Genomic DNA, 20,031 nt, shown 5'->3' on the forward strand with positions numbered 1-20,031 from the left:
CATTTTAAGCCTTTAATTAATCAGATATCTCATAATGTAAGTCTAAATGAACAGTGCAGAATAAAACACAAGCCCGACATCGGGGTGTCACAAGTCACGAGCATCTACTAAGGTCTGAATACAACGAAGAGTCTGAAAATATGCTAAAAACAATCTAAGGAAGAGAAGAGGGAGAAGAGCAGGGCTGTGAACGTCGGGCAGCTACCTTGCTAACTCCGATGACTTTGCCACTGAGCAACCAACACCCGTTACCGGGTTCAGAAATACCCGAATCTGCACACACGGTGCAGGGAATAATGTGAGTACGCCAACTCAGTAAGTAATAAAAGTAATGAAAGTTGAGTAGTAAGAAAACATGTAAACCATGTCAAAACGCTACAATAAATGCAGGATATTTCCAACACAGTACAAAAATTATTTACTTCATAAATCATGCTCAGTTTCGGTAAAACCCTTTTAAAATAATTTTCAATAGTTTTAAACGAGTAATAAAACAGTGAGTAAACATGATAGAAACGTAAACAGCCCCTCGGGCAAAACATGTACCATAAACCGCCCATCAAGCACAATATCAAATGAACCAGCCCCTCGGGCTACCTCACAATCACTCGTAGTCAGCTCCTCGGGCATAACTTAAATCAAGAACTTCCCCTAAGGCAAAACATGGATCAAGAATAGCCCCTTGGGCAACAATATGAAACAATAACAGCCCCTCGGCTATATCATATCACTCACACTGGGTACCTGCACTCACTGGGAGGTGTACAAACTCCGGGAGGGGCCCCTTACGGCCCAAGCACAATAATAAGCCATCTCGTGGCATAATCAAACAGGCTCTCGGCCTCATATCAAGCCACCTCGTGGCGTAAAAAATCAGTACCACACTGCTGCGGCACGTAGCCCGATCCCATAATATCCTCACAACACAGTCCCTCGATCTCACTCAGTCAGAAATCTCTCAAGCCACTCGGGAAACAGTAAAAACATGATACTTAGCCCAAAATATCATTTAAAATATCAAACAGAGTAAATATGGTTGAGTTGTGAAAATAGTATTATAGCATGACTAAGTACAAATATGAAGTTAAAACAGTGAGGAGTAGTAGTAAAAATCCCCTAAGGGTCCAAAATAGTTGGCACGAGGCCTAAATATGACATTCAACCCAAAACATGATGATACTTTCCAAAACACAGAGATAGCAAACAGTTTTCAATCAAATACGTGGTTTAACAGTCATACAGGATGGACTAAGTCACAAACCCCAATAGTGCACGACCCCACACTCGTCATCTAGCGTGTGCGTCACCTCAAAGTAGCACAACAATGTGAAATCCAGGGTTTCATACCCTCAAGACAAACATTTACAATCATTACTTATCTCAATCCGGTCCAAACTCTAGCCCACGATGCCTTTGCCTCTCCACTCGGCCTCCGAATGCTCCAAATCTAGCCAAAGCGGATTTATACCATCAAAATTTGCTAAGGGAACAAAGCCCACTCGAAAATATCCAATTTACATCAAAAATCTCAAAATTTGCCAAACCCGACCCCCCGAGCCCACGTCTCAGAATTCGATAAAACCCACAAAACTAGAATCCCTATTCCCTCATGAGTCTATACATACCAAAATCATCAAAATCCAACATCAAATACCCATTCAAATCCCCAAAAGAATTCTCAAAATTTTCTTCCATTTTTTCCCCAACTCCCACTCTAATTTCTCAAATTAAACAATGAAATTCAAGAATAAATCAGGGAATTAAACCAAATATGAGTGAAGACTACTTACCCCAATTGCTCCACCGAAAATCTCCTCCCATTTCACCTTCTCCTGAGCTCTCCAATGGTTTTTGTGATATTGGACTTAAACCCTCGATTTTCAAATTAATTTGTCTGCCCAGATATTTTCTTTATCGCGAACGCAGCAGCACCCTCGCGTTCGTGAAGCACAAAGCTTCACCAACCAAACTTCCTTCTAAGAGAAAGCGAGGAACCTCTCGCGAATGCGATGCACAACGGACTCACCTCTTCACTAACGCGACCTCTACTATGCGAACGCGTAGAACAAATGCCTTGGGGTCCCACCTATTCCACTTCCTCTAGGCGAATGCGGCATAAACCTCGCGAACGCAACAACCATTGACCTCAGCCCTTCGCGAATGCGGGACCACCTTCGCGAACACGAAGGCTAACTCTACAGCCTCACATCCTAACCCTTCGTGAACGCGGGACATCCATCGCGAACGCGAAGGTCAAAAACCTGCAACACCAACAACAGTTTTTCTGCAATTTCCTACAATATGAAATGATCTGTTCAACCACCCGAAACTCACCCGAGACCCTCAAGACCTCAACCAAACATGCCAACATATCCCATAACCTCATTCAAACTTGTTCCAACCTTTGGAACACTCAAAACAACATTAAAACACCAAAAGTACATCGGATTCAAGCCTAAGAATTCCAAAATCTTCCAAATTCCGCTTTCGATCAAAAAGTCTATCAAACCTCGTCCGAATGACCTAAAATTTTGCACACATCAAAAAAGACACAACGGACCTAGTCCAACTTCCAGAATTCTATTCCCACCCCTATATCAAAAACTCACCTATCAACCGAAAATCGCCAAAATTTCAATTTCGCCAATTCAAGCCTAAATCTACTCCGGACCTCCAAAACACATTCCGATCACGCTCCTAAGTCCCAAATCATCTAACAGAGCTAACCAAATCATAAAAATTCAAATCCGAGATCATATACTAACAAGTCAAAACTTGGTCAAACCTCTCAAATTTTTAAGCTTCAAACTAAGAACTGTTCTTCCCAATCCACTCTGATTACCCTGAAAACCAAACCGACAATTTACATAAGTCATAATACATCATACGGGGCTGGTCTTGCCCGAGAACTGACGAGCAAAATGCAAAAGCTCAAAACGACTGGTCGGGTCATTACATCCTCCCCCACTTAATCATACATTCGTTCTCGAATGTGTCCATAGTTGTTCCGAAAACCATCAATCGCTGAGTAACCTTACCATGCACATACCCGGGGGTGATCCCACGTCACCCTATCTCATATAGATCCGATAACACCATGTAACTGAAATTTGACCATCCAACCTAGCCCATAAACCTCAAAACCACATTTCCACTTCTGAATTCATCTACAAGACCGGAATCTCACATCTATACTCTCAATAAGCCCGAACAAGCTGTAATAAACCATAATTGTAACCTCATATGTAATTACATGATATATCACATAACTCAAACACTCGTAGATAACTTCTAATCACAACAATTGCTCAAAATATCTGAATCTCGGTAATAAGCCTCTTACCAAATAAAGCTTTATTCCAACACTTCCGTATACTGCCAATGATAAAAGAAACACGTAGAAAGCCATAACTATTCCTCAGATCAACAATTCGTGAAGCCACTTCTCCCTTGGCACGGACCATAGCAAATTTCTGAGCCGAACATCGATATTATCCTTCTAACATGCTGAAACCGAATCCGTTTGTATTCATTATGGATCCGAACGATCTCATCTAATCCAACCCATATGACACATCAATACAATCTAAAATCACAACTCGTGCAATCCACGCACCAACAAGCAACAATCCGAATATACTCAAATCATGAAAGTGTCTCGATTGAGAGGGTTGTACTGCAAGCTCACCAGTACCACCACACACAATGTTGAGAACCCGTCACACATCATAGAAACAGAACACACGAATCTAACCCGAAGGGTCATACCTCCACATGACTTCACTACAATGAGCGACCCTATCCAAATATTGGTCCACATGAAATACCTCAAGTCACTATGCTCAAAATCGACAACCGCACGCAATTTGATGTCTAGAACCAAAGCAAATCATCATAACCACGGTGAAGCAATTGACATAATATTACACTAACCCGAAAGGACACAACCGATACGCCATCTGCCTAGCAATACCCAATACTCTTCCCCCTCGAATTCCACTAAGAGGCCCAATAAAATCGCACCACATCTGCCTATAACCAACAAATCCTAATGCCTCGCAACACAGAAAGATAACTCATAGATCTCCCTAGATCACTAATAAGCTCAATAACAATCGAATCAACACATCCCTTAATAATAAAACTCGGAGTCAACCAAGTCGACTCGAGTTAGAACACACATCCGTATTGGCCTACTAATGAACCCCTTACCAAGGAGTTCCTGAACCTGCTCTTTCAACTCCTTTAACTCCTCCGGTGCCATACGACACGGTGTCCGGCACCAAATCAATACCGAAATCAACAACCCTATCTGGAGGCATGCCTGGCAGCAAGAAACACATCCGAAAAATCCCTCACCACCGAAACTGAATCAATGGTAGAAGTCTCTGCACTAACATCCATCACGAAGGCCAAATAAGAAAGACAACCCTTCCCAACCATCCGCTGGGTCTTCAAAAATGAAACCACCCTATTGGGTACATAATCCGTCGAACCTCGCCACTCAATCCGTGGCATCCCCGGCAAAGCCAACGCTGATGCCTTAGTGCAACATCCCAGAATAATACGACACGAAGACAACCCGTCCATACCCAATATTACACCAAAATCTAGCATTCTAAGCAATAAGGATCCACTGGGGTCTCCAAACCTCCAATAGTTACCACACAAGACCATACGCAGTCCACAACCACGACCTAACCTATTTATGAGAACTCCCAGTTCTCCAAATCCATACATCACATAAATTACCATATCTGATCCCAACTCCACCATCTGAATATACAACACACTTCTAATACCCAATCACCCACGAGAGGTACTCCTATAATTCTTTTGTGCCACCAAGTAAACTCGTATATCAGCAGTCGATCCAATAAGAGAGTGCTGCAAGACTAATGAAGTATCCTCAACTCAAACACATCGCCCTTTCTAAAATGTATACCCTCATCAAGCCACACCAATCAGTGATCTCATTTTTCTAGTCATCTGAACTGTCCATGCTACCTAAGAATTTGTGGCCTTCCTTTCAAAACTGAACTGTGACCTTACATATGCAAATCTCAATCCTACACAATATACCACATATACCATACCATCCTAGGATAAACATGAGAACCGCGTATCCCTTCCGAGCCACAAACAGCTACATACTCAACTAGCCAAGAACTTTCTATTGATCTCATCTAGAAGAAAGTCACTACACATCCCATGCTCCTCACGCTCATAGAAAATATACATCTCTAACCGTGGTAGAAACCATCAAGAACTCTCTGAATTCCAATTGCACAAAACTAAACCGTCAGGACTGAATCTTCTAACTCAACCAAGCTATGCAGGCCATTAAAACCCAAGAGAATTGCCGCAAAACACCTGTAGAAACTCATTACCTTATAGACACCCAAAGAACTAATCATACCTATTACCATGTCGATCCAACCTACTACCAAGTTGTCCTACCTATCCAAGTTCCTTCTGAATTGCATTCACATTGATACTTCTCCTCGCCATAATACCTCAATTCTTCAACCTAGACTCACTACACGAGATCCAAGCATAAAACCATATCGTCTAAGTCTCATAAACTGCTGGATACTCTCTTAAATATTCCAAAATGCACCACATTCAAAATACCTACCCCGAAGTGACTCCCTGTGAACCCAAAGCCATTACCTTCACCTTCCTAATACTGATATATAGAATCCCATAACGATATAAAAATACCACGAGTCTTGACACCCTCCAATGAAAAACTCAGTTTCTAGCCAAATATACAACTTGAAAATCTCCTATTAATACATGTAAAATCTTGAACCAATTAGAACCATTCTCGAGAGTCATCCACTCTACTCAAACCGCAATTAGACCGATCAAACAGACCGGATGACTTGTGTGCCAATAGCACTCTAACACCGCAGAGTGTAACCTCACCTTAATGCAACCAAATAACTTCCTGTTCTATGCACCGTACATCCTTTACCAATAACAACTCAAGTCATTCCGTGATTCTTATACACCCATAATAAGGCATAACTGATTCACCAGTATGCCTCCAACTGGAACCAACATAGCACATAACCGTGCAACCAACTAATCAATAGCAAACTCCCCCATTTGGCTCAAAGCCATAGATCAAAACACACAATAACTCATAATGCATATACTCTATTACTGCCATAATACCATAGTGAGATTGAACTAAATCCTTCATAAGCTCATGCAACACAGACCATCTAGTACTTCAAATCTCGTGCAAATCTCGCATTCACCCTCGTAACAATCAAGCCCACTCTCTTAGGCGACCAAAATTTGAATTGCAACACATATATTTCACTGGTAACAGAGATCTTCCAATAAACAACATAAAGGATCACGCGAACTTCTGAACATTTCGTAGGAGATAACCCACCTGTTTCGCTTCAAACTAATATCTCTTTATACCTATCCACTGTCATAAACATTACACAGTCACTTAATCTTCCTGAGTATGAACTCATATCACAACGTGAAATCTACTTTACTTCCCAACTAGGTAAAATGAAAAGATCCTTCAACACGCCCACAACTCAGGCCATACATCAAATCATGATGGAAATCAAGCACCGGATAGTTCTTACTACCCCCAAGCAGACCCTTCTCACCTTATTCAAATCATATGAACACATCTCGCAGTCACATCATACTCATCACATAGTCATCCAGCCATCACTTCCACTAATAGGGACACTACCCAATCATATAAATTCAAAAAAAATACGTGCTCACACAATCAGCACCTCAGTGCTCAAGCTACAGGCAAAACTTGGCCTCAAGTCCTCCAGACTGGCCCAACATCACTGCACAGAAATCACATCTCGCCCCTCGATCAGGGAATCACAAACCGTCAATACACAGCTGATACCGAGCGCTCATGTACACATGCTAACGCGTGGAAGGAACTCAAAGAGCTACATTTCAAGCTGAATCAAGGACGCACGATAAGAATTCAAGAATGTGAAGTTTTTCCTAAAGATTCTGCATCCTCCCGAGGATAAGTACAAATGTCTTCATACCGATCCGGGAGACTTTACTAAACCTGCTCATGACTCGTGAGACCTATGTAACCAGGCTCTAATACCAACTTGTCACGGCCCAAAAATTGACCCGGTCATGATGGCGCCTATCGCGAAACTAGGCCAGCCGACATAGCTCCCGAATTAACCATTTAATCAATAACAATCATTTTAAGCCTTTAATTAATTAGATATCTCATAATGTAAGTCTAAATGAACAATGCGAAATAAATACACAAGCCCGACATCGAGGTGTCACAAGTCACGAACATCTACTAAGGTCTGAATACAATGAAATGTCTGAAAATATGCTAAAAACAATCTAAAGAAGAGAAGAGGGAGAAGAGCAGGGCTGTGAACGTCGGGCAGCTACCTTGCTAAATCTGATGACTCTGTCACTGAGCAACCAACAACCGCTATTGGTTCAGAAATACCTGAATCTGCGCACACGGTGCAGGGAGTAATGTGAGTATGCCAACTCAATAAGTAATAAAAGTAAATGAAAGCTGAGCAGTAAGAAAACATGTAAACCACGTCAAAATGCTATAACAAATGCAGGATATTTCCAACACAGTACAGAAATTATTTACTTGGTAAATCATGCTCAGTTTCGGTAAAACCCTTTTAAAACAATTTTCAATAGTTTCAAACGAGTGATAAAACAGTGAGTAAATGTGATAGAAACGTAAACAGCCCCTCGGGCAAAATATGTACCATAAACCGCCCCTTGGGCACAATATCAACAGAACCAGCCCCTCGGGCTACCTCACAATCACTCGTAGTCAGCCCCTTGGGAATAACATAAATCAAGAATCGCCCCTCGGGCAAAACATGGATCAAGAATAGCCCTTCGGGCAACGATATGAAACAACAACAGCCCCTCGGGCTACATCATATCACTCATACTGGGTACCCGCACTCACTAGGGGTGTACATACTCCAGGAGGGGCCCCTTACAGCCCAAGCGCAATAATAAGCCATCTTGTAGCATAATCAAATAGGCTCTCGGCCTCATATCAAGCCACCTCGTGGCGTAAAAATCAGGCCCTCGGCCTCATGATCATAAATCAGTACCACACTGCTGCGGCACGCAGCCCGATCCCATAATATCCTCAAAATACAGGCCCTTGGTTAGAAATCTCTCAAGCCACTCGAGCAACAGTAAAAAATATGATGCTCAGTCCAAAATATCATTTAAAATGTCAAACGGAGTAAATATGGCTGAGTTATGAAAACAGTATAATATAACATGACTGGGTACAAATATGAAGTCAAAACAGTGAGGAGTAGTAGTAAAAATTTCCTAAGGGTCCAAAACAGTTGGCACGAGGCCTAAGTATGGCATTCAACCCAAAACATGATGATACTTTCCAAAACACAGTGATAGCAAATAGTTTTCAATAAAATACGCGGTTTAACAGTCATACGGGGCGGACTAAGTCATAATCCCCAATGGTGCTCGACCCCACACTCGTCATCTAGCGTGTGCGTCACCTCAAAGTAGCACAACGATGTGAAATCCGGGGTTTCATACCCTCAGAACAAACTTTTACAATCATTACTTACCTCAATCCGATCCAAACTCTATCTCGCGATGCCTTTGTCTCTCGACTCAGCCTCCGAATGCTCCAAATCTAGCCAAAAACAGATTCATACCATCAAAATACGCTAAGGGAAAAAATCCCACTTGAAAATATCCAATTTAAATCAAAAATCCCGAAATTGGCCAAACCCGACCCCCGGCACGTCTCGGAATTTGATAAAACCCACAAAACTAGAATTCTTATTCCCTCACGAGTGTATACATACCAAAATCATCAAAATCCAACATCAAATGCCCATTCAAATCCCCAAAAGAATTCTCAAACTTTTTTTCCATTTTTTTCCCCAATTCCCACTGTAATTTCTCAAATTAAATGATGAAATTCAAGACTAAATCATGGAATTAAACTAAATACGAGTGAAGAATACTTACCCTAATTGCTCTACCGAAAATCTCCTCCCATTTCACCTTCTCCCTAGCTCTCCAATGGTTTTTGTGATATTGGACTTAAACCCTCGATTTCCAAATATAATCTGTCTGGCCAGATATTTTCTTCATCGCGAACGCGGCAGCACCCTCGCGTTCGCGAAGCACAAAGCTTCACCAACCAAAATTCCTTCTACGCGAAAGCAAGGAACCTCTCGCGAATGCGATGCACAATAGACTCACCGTTTTGCGAACGCGACCTCTACTACGCGAACGCGTAGAATAGATGCCTTGGGGTCCCACCTATGCCACTTCCTCTACGCAAATGTGGCATAAACCTCGCGAACGCCGCGACCATTAACCTCAGCCCTTCGCGAACGCGGGACCACCTTCGTGAACACGAAGGCCGACTCTACAACCTCACATCCTAACCCTTCGCGAACGCGAGACATCCATCGCGAATGCGAAGGTCAAAAACCTGCAACACCAACAACAATTTTTCTGCAATTTCCTACAACATGAAATGATCCGTTCAACCACCCGAAACTCACCCGAGGCCCTCGGGACCTCAACAAAATATGCCAACATATTCCATAACCTCATTCAAACTTTTAACCTTTGGAACGCTCAAAACAACATCAAAACACCAAAATTACATTGGATTCACGCCTAAGAATTCCAAAAGCTTCCAAATTCCGTTTTCGATCAAAAAGTCTATCAAACCTCGTTCGAATGACCTGAAATTTTGCACACATGTCACAAGCGACACAACGGACCTACTCCAACTTTCGAAATTCCATTCCGACCCCTATATCAAATCTCACCTATCAACCGGAAATCACCAAAATTCTAATTTCGCTAGTTCAAGCCTAAATCTACTCCGGACCTCCAAAACACATTCCGATCATGCTCTTAAGTCCCAAATCATCTAACAGAGCTAACCAAATCATAAAAACTCAAATCCGAGATCATATACTAACAAGTCAAAACTTGGTCAAACCTTTCAAATTTTTAAGCTTCAAACTGAGAATTGTTCTTCCCAATCCACTCTGATTACCCTGAAAATCAAAATCAACGATTTACATAAGTCATAATACATCATACGGGGCTGGTCTTGCCCGAGAACTGGTGAGTGAAATGCAAAAGCTCAAAACGGCCGGTCGGGACGTTACATGCGCTCGGCTTAAACGACATTTGCATGTATTTTTTTGAATCTGGGCCTTTAGTACTGGTGGTGTGCTCGGAATCTGATCCATCCGAGCGTAGTACTCCTTTGTATTTTGATCCATTCATTTGTTCCTTTCTCTTATAAACCTCATGAGCTCGATTTTAAAGGGATCATTCTCGTTGTTATTCACAAATTCGCTATCGATCTCTCCGGCTTCGTCGAAACTGATTTCACTCCTTGGGTTTTTGTTATAGGCCCTCTGAGCCATTTGGTTTGCAGGAATACTGGGAGGAATCGGGCCCCTTCCGTTCGCGTTATTGGAGGTGCCTGATAATGCTTGTTTTATCTCCATCATCACCCGATTCTGCCTTGAGAAGTGTTTCATGATTGCTTTTTACTGTTCTTGGGAGTCTCACTGATTGAGTGTCACAGATTAAGTCATCATGTTGGGACAATTCTTCGTGCCCCTCAATGTTGTGTGTGATGTTGACATCATTAGCAGTCATATCATTTTTTTGCTAAGGAAAGAATCAAAATAAGTTAATAATAAACGAATGAATCAGAGCAATCACACAGCTGTCTATGCCCCACGGTGTGCGCCAAACTGTTTACTTGCAAAACGATACAGTTAAATTTGTTACATGGTTTATAGACAAGCGAACTGATTTGATCCGAAAAATTATAAAGAGACAAGATTAATATTAAGATTAGTGATTGAAATTGAAGAAGATAATGAGCATGGCTACGAACGCACTGTCTCCGAGAGCAAAAGTGAAATAACGATAAAATGCAAATAATGTTGTTGAATTGAGAGCAAAAGTAGGAAAATAAAGCTTTTGTATGCAGAAAGTTTCATGTCCCTACAATGGCTATTAGCCTGTTAGCCCCACTAATTATAGTTCTGCCTAGGGAAACAAGATCCTAGGATCAAGCTCCACTTCAAATGATAATAAAAGGGCTATAGATGAGTGTGTAACGACAGGCCTTGAATGTCAATATTCTCTGTAGCGGCTGCTCATTTAATGCCAGCAAATATTCTCTCATTGGATATTGTCCAATGGCAAATCTTTGACCTTTCATCGCCGACTAAGTTCCCTTTGGAATCCATCTGGTACCGATCACACGCCGTATTCGGTGCTAATTGTTTCCCTACTCATCTTTTGTCTATCTTCGATTCTCATGTCATGTTACCTTTCGACCATACGTTATAAACCAAATTTACCCCATGCACTAGATTTTCAGTTTTTAGATCAGTGGGTCCTATTGTAATAAGAAAATATCTAGAACTTAAAAAATATATATAGTGTAACGCCCTAGTTCTGAATTCGTTGTGCTTGAACTAAAATATTATATTTGTGCAAATCACCCTTAGTTCTTCTGTTAGGTTTGACCAGGAGGGTTTGTTTGAGGTTTTTGCAAAAGATGTTTTTTGCAAAAAAAATAATTATTTAACTATTAATAGGCTTTGGATAGACACGTATAGAACTTTCCTGGTCCCCTGGAACATTAAAATTTTGAAAGTTTTGAAACAAATTAAGCTGGTTTGAAAAATTAAGTCAAAGTATCTCATTACAGGAGAGAATTAACTGAGAAATAAGTACAACTGACTCCAATTTACTTAAGATTGATACATAGTTATTAGTAGTATATAATTTAAACTCCATGCTTATTTAAGCATCTGCGACTTCATTATCAATCTTCATGTTTATGTACAGGTGTTTGATTATGCACAAAATTGAAAACACAAAAAAAAAAATATTACAAGCTTGTGGTCAAAATATGTCATAGACATTTATGTAACTATAAAAAAAAATTATCATTAACGATAAAATAAGAAGCTTAAAAATAAATCGTTGTATGTCATTTCAAGACAATTTTTTATAAAAAAAATAAAGGTATATCACAAGTACTATTCATCTTCTTTTCATCTTTCCTTCAGCCGAAGGTTTATCAGAAAGAGTCTCTCTGTCTTTACAAGGTAAAGGTAAAGTTTATGTATACACTACCCTCCTCAGATCCCACTCTATGAAATTACATTAAGTTTGTTGTTATTGTTGTTACTATTCAACCATACTTGTGCAGTCTATCTCATTTTTCATTAGATATAGAAGGCTTCGAAGATATTTAATCATGTGCACACATGTTAGCACGCCTGTTTAGATAATTTTTCACATAGTCATACCTCTCTATAATAACATCCTTATATAATAGTCATTCACTATAAAAGCTAAGTTTTTTCGGAACCAATTTTCATGTTATGCTATAATATATGTTCCATATAATAGCACTTCGCTATAACATCCAAAAATATTCAGAACAAACGAGGCTGTTATAGAAAGGTTTAACTGTATCTGTCACAAATTTATGACGAATGCTCTGTCAAAAACTATATTGTCTTAAAAGAAATTATTTTTTAAAATTTGGGATGAAATTGTTACGAATCTCAAGAAGGTACAAATTTAGTCCACATTAATAAATTCTGCCATAAAGCCTCCACAGATTCATTCAGGGGCGGATCGGATATACTTTGGTTCAAGCGGAACCTGCTTCGTAAAAATTGTACTATTTTTACATGTAAATTATTTTTTCAAGCACAAAAAAAAATTAAATGATAAATATAGAATCCTCTTGACAAAAAACCATTTATTTAATATATATATATATATATATATATATATATATATATATATATATATATATATATATATATATATAAAGACGTAAATTGAGATAACCTATGACTATTTATACTTTGGAGTAAGTTAAAATATAAAATAAAACTAAAAATTACTTAAGATATTAAAGATTTATTGAGTTTAAAAACTAAATAAATTCAAGCAGCAAAATAAGATCTTACATAAAGTCAGAGTATTCTTCTATTTCAATTTCACACTTGTTTATTTGAAATCTTTTAAAGTGGTTTACAAAATACTTATTTTTTATTTATTTTTTATTTCTTTAAATTTAGCATATTTTCATAGTTCCAAATTTCTTATATTAAATATGTTATTAATCCAATTTAGTTTATAGTTTTCTTCTATTTGTTATTGTCTATAATAATTAACTTGTAAAAATAAAATAATATACAGTTTGTAAAATTTACACAAATAAGTAGAATTTAGTATTTTGATATCGATTAAATTGATGTTTGTTAAATAAAATTATAAAAAATTTATAATATTTAATAAACTGTTAAATCTAAAATAGTTAATAAAAAGTTGTTAAAATTTATCTTTATATGTTTTTAAAAGGAGACCTGAAAATACGGGGGAAAAAAAGTAGCGAGTAAAACTTTTTTTTGGAGCTTTTGTTATGAATCGAAACAAAGAGCAAAGATAAACTATATTTGTTAAGCTTGGTACTGCTTCTAATGCCGAATACAGGCGAGAATTTAGTCTTTATCTGAACTCGATTGTATATAATTTTGGGTCCGCCACTGAATTCATTACTAGTTGTCTGACTCAAATATTCAATTACTGGTCTATATTTGTCTTGTATTGAGAGTTTTCTTTTTCCTTTTTTGGTTACTTTCTTTTTGGTCATGGATTAAACGTGAAAATGAGTAAACGTGTAAATAGCACATGCAAAGAACAAAAACCTGCCATGTTAACATTGTTTGCATTTTAACTTGACGTGGTGTAGTGGATAAGGCCGCTCCTTTCTTAACTAGAGGTTTCGAGTTCGAGTCTTGAATATAAAAAAATAATTGGTAGGGAGCCGCTATTTTACTTTATGTGGTTTGATTCGGAGTATACGAGCATCAAAGTTTTTAATTTTGAACATGAAATTAAATAAAAATTGTTTAAATGTTTTAAAAATAAATTTACATATTTGAAAAATTATATATGAAGTACTATAAGCCATAATAATTTATATTTTAAAATACTTATAAAATATTTAAGAAATTCATGGTAAAAAAGGAATTTCCTAAACTCCCTAAATATTAATATAAACACATAAATTAAAATTGAGGGTGTAAGAATTTTATTAAATATTTATAAATATTGGTTACAAATTAATTATTATTATAATATTAACATAAAATTATTATAAAAATTTATAAATTTTAAATTCCGAATCCGATTATTGAATTTTGTTTTGACGTTAACATGAACCTTTTCGCAGTGAAACAAACCTCGTTCTGCCGCAATAACAGCACCCACTGACACATACAACGTTGCTACTTGTTGTGTATCTTCCTTTGTGCCCCTCTAGTTTTTGTCTACTTTCTTTTTTTGGTGAAATCAGGAGGCAAAAAATCCGTAATTTCTATAGCTACAAGGGCTTCTCTCTCCCTTATTTAACCTGTTAATAAGGTAAAGATTTCAGCTTTTTCAATATATCTTGCATTAAGATAATTAATATTTGAATTTTTTTTCTTGATTCTTGATTTTGGGTCTCTGGTTATTTCTTAATTTGACAAGATAATCATTTTTTTTGCTGATTTCTTGAGATAGTATGATTCAAGATTGACCCTTTATTATATAAATGATGTTGTTTTGATATGTTATTGTAGAATCCTTCTGTTCAATTGTCCATTTGTAAATTCTTTTTTCTCTTGATATCTATTTTAGTTTAAATCAACACCTTTTGGTGGACTTTGTCAAGAATTAAATTTCACGATAGCTAAATTCTGTCCAGGTAGGGTTTGCGTCCATGCTACCTTCTCAGACCCCACTCGTAGGATTAGACTAGGTTTGATAGCTAAATTCTGAAGATAAAACCTTACAGCTATTTATCAAAAGAAGGGGGCAAAAAGGACCTTTACAGTTATTGATTGTGGAGCCTCTTCAGATAATTTATTTGAGTGTCTGACTGACTTTTATTTTTATTCCATTCCATTTGGATTTGAATTTACTAGCCGTTGATTTTAGTTATGTAACTTAAATGGCTAATATCGCAAACAGTAGAGATATTTCATGGTCTAACGCATAGTTCTTGTTGATATATCCAACATGTTAGTTAAATCTGAAGTAGGAATTATCACTTGTTTTCTTGGAATTAGGAAGTCCCAAGTAAGTTTCGTTATGATTTTCGAATCCTTTTCAAACTTTGTGCATTTATAGAAAAGGCGCCTCGTGCACAAAGCTCTGCTATCTCGAGGTTTGGGGAAGGGCCGGACCATATTGGATGTTATTGTACGCAGTCTTACTTTACATTTTTGCAAGAGGTTTTTCCACAAATTGAACCCGTGACCTATTGGTCGCACAACAGAAACTCTTACCGTTGCGCGAAAACTCGCTTTCATAACTTAGTGCATTGATGTTTATATTTGGCATAAAGTTAGAGCCACCATAAGCTTCCTCTATTGCACCTTGCTTTACATATATACTAATATATGATCAACAGACAACTACCACCGTCCATCATATTGCTCAAGACGCATTTTTTTGTCGTTTTAAATCTTATTTCTATCGTTGAAAGTGTAATACTGTCTAGCTACTAAAATCTTTTCGTGATTTCGCCTTTTCCAGGGGCAGCGGAAGCTCATCTAGTTGCTCGACTACACACTTTTTCAGCGTTTTCTAGTGGTCATTGAGAATAGAGAATCCTAGGAATGCTGAAATATGTGTTTGAATGTCTGGGATTTAAAAACTGATCTTCTTGAGGATTTGGTCTTAATAGCGTTTCCATTTTTTGTTCTTGAAAATATTGGGCCTAGGTTCTGCAATCATAGCATCAATTTTGGTGGCAAGATGCAAAGTGCGTGGAGTAGCAGCACATTGCCCGTTGCGTTAACAAATGAGAATTCGTGCACGGATGGTTGAATGGCGCTAAATTATAAGGTTTTGAATGTAAGTTGTACTAGTCGGAGAGATAGATAGGTTAGTGCTTACTTAACTAGTACTAGGTTTAATAGATTTTTATATGGCAAATAAAGGAAGCATTCTGATGGAGCGATATGAAATGGGGAGATTGTTAGGTCAAGGTACATTTGCTAAGGTTTACTATGCTAGGAGTGTCAGAAATGGGGAGAGTGTTGCCATCAAAGTTATTGACAAGGAAAAAGTTCTAAGGGTTGGACTCGTGGATCAGATCAAACGGGAAATATCCGTTATGAGATTAGTCAGACATCCTAATATCGTGCACCTTTACGAAGTCATGGCCACGAAAACAAAGATTTATTTCGTGATGGAGTATGCTAAAGGAGGTGAACTCTTTAACAAGGTGGCGAAAGGACGGTTAAAAGAGGACGTCGCACGAAAATATTTTCAACAGTTGATAAATGCTGTAGATTTTTGCCATAGCAGGGGTGTCTATCACCGGGATTTGAAACCTGAAAACTTACTGTTAGACGATGATGAAAATTTAAAAATTTCAGATTTTGGTTTAAGTGCTTTTGTCGAGTCAAAGCGTCAAGACAAACTCCTACACACTATGTGCGGGACTCCAGCCTATGTTGCTCCGGAGGTGATCAATAGAAAAGGCTACGATGGTGCGAAAGCTGATATTTGGTCATGTGGGGTTGTCCTATTCGTTTTGTTGGCTGGTTATCTTCCATTTCAGGACTCAAATTTAATGGAAATGTATAGGAAGATTGGCAAAGCTGAATTCAGATGTCCAAGTTGGTTTCCAGCAGAAGCCCGGCGGCTACTTTCGAAAATGTTGGATCCTAATCCAAGCACAAGAATTTCTCTTGCAAAAATTAGTGGGAGTACCTGGTTCAGGAGGGCAATTTCTATTTCCTCTAAATCTTCCGTAGTAGACGAAGTAAGCATGGATTTAGCTTCAGTAAATACAGAGGAAAAGCAAGAGGTGGCTAGGATTCCAAACTTGAACGCATTTGATATCATTTCCCTTTACGCTAAGTTTGATTTGTCCAAATTATTTGAGGAGCCTTGTTTAAAGAAAGAAGCTAAATTCACATCCTGGAAACCTGCGTCGGTCATCATATCCAAGCTGGAAGATACCGCTAAACACCTTAAGCTGAAAGTTAGAAAACGGGATGCAGGATTACTGAGATTTGAAGGTACAAGGGAAGGAAGAAAAGGGATTTTAGCCATCAACGCGGAGATCTTTGAGGTCATTGAGGCTTTTCATTTGGTGGAAGTGAAAAAATCAGATGGTGATACATTGGAATATCAGAAAATATTGAATGAAGGCCTAAGACCAGGTCTTCAGGATATTGTTTGGACTTGGCAAGAAGAAAAACAACCTCAGCAATCAGAAGATCAACTCGACGAGCAGCCGAATGATCAACTTCAGCAGCAAAAGCAACAACAACTGCACCTCCAACAACATCTAATTCAGCAAGAGCAATTACCTTGACTACGATACACTTCCTTGTTCACATTTTTTCGAGGTAGATTCAGGAGTTAAACTTGATGGGTTCAATCTTTAAGGTTCTTTTGCTGAACTCATTGTACTCTTGATGTTATCGGTTTAGAATTTAATATTGGTTGAAATTCTAGTGATATTTTACATTTTTACTTATGTTTTGTGTTGAAAATACTGAATTAAGTTGAAACCATAGAGTATAGGCTGCATCAAACCTCTGCATTTTGTTCTAGATGTACATTGAGTAGTTGAGATCTTCCTAATCATGGTGTTGTTTAAACAATATATCTCAAGTATAAGTGCTTTGTGTTTTCATAGTATCCTTTTTTGTTTTCTCATAAATGTCTTTCTTTACTTATAGCATTCTTGCAATCATATATTCTTGGTTTCATTGCAGCAGTTGGTTATTGAAATGACACTTTTTGCATCTGATTTTAGGCTTTCTTGTTTTCCATCTGCTAGTGTTTCATGCAACAACAACAAAAAACTCAGTGAGTTCCTACAAGTGGGGTCTGGGGAGGGTAAGATGTATGCAGCCTTACCCCTACTCAGAAAGGGCAAAGATGTTGTTTCCGATAAACTCTCGGAATCTACTAGTGTTTCATGACAAGGATATAAGATAATGTTAGCAAATTATTCCTTTTGGATTAAATATTTTTCTCAATCATGGTTCGAAAAACCTTGGCTCAAAAGTAAGAGTTGCCGTTTTGTGACCCCAAGAGATCACCGCTTCAAGTTATGAATTAAGCCTCTTGCAGAAATTCAAGGTAAGGTTGCGCACAATACACCTAATGTGGTCTGACTCTACATAAACCAAATATTTACTTTTGTTCCAAGAAAGAAAAGGACAATCTTGGTTTCTTTTCTCTGGATGAATGCGACATTTGTAGTTAAAAGTTAAACCATGTTAAACTTCTGAGCCAGCAGAAACAAAGGTAGTAACTTTAATTGGTTTTGGCTAAAAAGGAGGTTATCAAATTCTCATCATTTGAATGTGAAGACAATAAATAGTTTGCTTTCTTCTTAACTATTCTTTTGTTTTTATTTTCCTAAAAACTCTTTAGTCTTTACAGTGCCTCTTGCTGTAACAGAGTATAATTTCAATATAATGATAGCGTATAAAAAATATTATACTATCATGTCTTTTAAAAGATAACGACAAGTAATAGTAACAAAAAGTAAGAGATAATATATAACCTAAAAAGTAGGGCAGTTTATCTGCAACAACGGATAAAATGTATTAATAACGGATTTTTTAAATATTATTAGTGTATATAAGTAAATACAACCTGATACTTGTGTCTTACTCCACTAAGGATGGAGTTTCATCTATGGGTGTTTATCGGGCGGGCTGGGACGGGCTGAACGGGAAAAACTCCAGTCCATTCGGTTAGCGGGCGGGTTGTTAGCGGGCTCTTAGTGGGCTGTGTTTTTTCGGGTTTTTGTGGGCTCGTATGGGTTAGGGCTCAAACGGGCTTGGGCGGGCCGGGCTCTAGTTTTTTTCTTTTAATTTAAATTTTATTTTTTTTATTCAATGTTATTGATAGTTAAGTATTTGCAAACTTTTAAGGGTTAGAATTAAACTTTGAAGTTTAAAGTTTTAAATTTGAAATTTGTATTTTAAAATTATAAAATTGAAATTAGAAAGTAAGTGGCTACAAAAATTTATTTAATAAGAGTATAAGACCAATAGGCAATGTAAGGAACAAACTCTGAAGGCTTTCATTTATATTTTTAATACTTCAAATTAATTTGCAAGTTCTTTTTTGATTTTTTTATTTTTGAACTTGCAAATTAAAACTTAAAAGTTTACAATAATTATAAAAAATAAGAAATAGTACATCACATGCTTTGCATCATTTTTGTAAGTTCTTCCATGTCAACATGAGGTTCGGTTTCCGGCATTGGTTGAATCGGAACCATAAACCATTATATCTCCAAATTCTTGGTCCTCCTCTTCGTCTACTTCGTCACGCCCTTGATTTCGCCGTTCTGATTTTATCCAATCTCTGAAGCACACTAGAATTTTCAAAGCGTTGCTGCCCAATGAATAACGGATATCTCCTAACTGCTGCCTTGCTTGGCTAAATGCGCTCTCTGATGCGACTTTTGAAATCGGCACATTTAGCAAGTCTCGAGCTATGGCCGAAAGAACAGGAAGTTGATTTGAGTTGCTCCTCCACCAACCTAGCGGTAGAAAATCCTTTGTGAGGGGCTCTAGTGACTTTTGCAAGTAGAATTGTAGTTCATCAATATTCCTGCTACTGGTTTGTTGATGCTCTCCTAGTGTAGACCAAATCTGATAATCTTGAACACAATCATCATCATCCATAGTTGTTCCAGATGTTGAAGGATTAGTTGAAGGAATATTTGCATCTACAACCGAAGAAGCATCAACAATGTTAGCATAATAATTATATAAAGTTTGTAAATGTGTGTAGCTCAGAAATACAAGTGTCAATATCAGGAGTTTCAGTTGGGCCAATATCCATATAAGTATGTAAAGCTCTAATTAATTGGCGACACTTTATCATTTTGACAGTAGGGTTTAAAATAGCACCAAT

The 20,031-nt window shown here is 37.9% G+C and overlaps 1 protein-coding gene across 1 annotated transcript; it reads left to right on the forward strand.

The window, feature by feature from the left end:
• Nucleotides 1–14,343: 14,343 nt before the first annotated feature.
• On the forward strand, nt 14,344–17,787 carry LOC104230133 (CBL-interacting protein kinase 2-like). The gene is made up of 2 exons (XM_009782872.2): nt 14,344–14,505; nt 15,664–17,787. Exon 2 carries the CDS (start codon nt 16,058–16,060, stop codon nt 17,456–17,458), a length of 1,401 nt encoding a protein of 466 aa, XP_009781174.1. The 5' UTR covers nt 14,344–14,505; nt 15,664–16,057; the 3' UTR covers nt 17,459–17,787.
• Nucleotides 17,788–20,031: the final 2,244 nt, after the last annotated feature.

This window comes from Nicotiana sylvestris, chromosome 2 (assembly GCF_000393655.2).
Source record: "Nicotiana sylvestris chromosome 2, ASM39365v2, whole genome shotgun sequence".
NCBI classification, from domain to species: domain Eukaryota; kingdom Viridiplantae; phylum Streptophyta; class Magnoliopsida; order Solanales; family Solanaceae; genus Nicotiana; species Nicotiana sylvestris.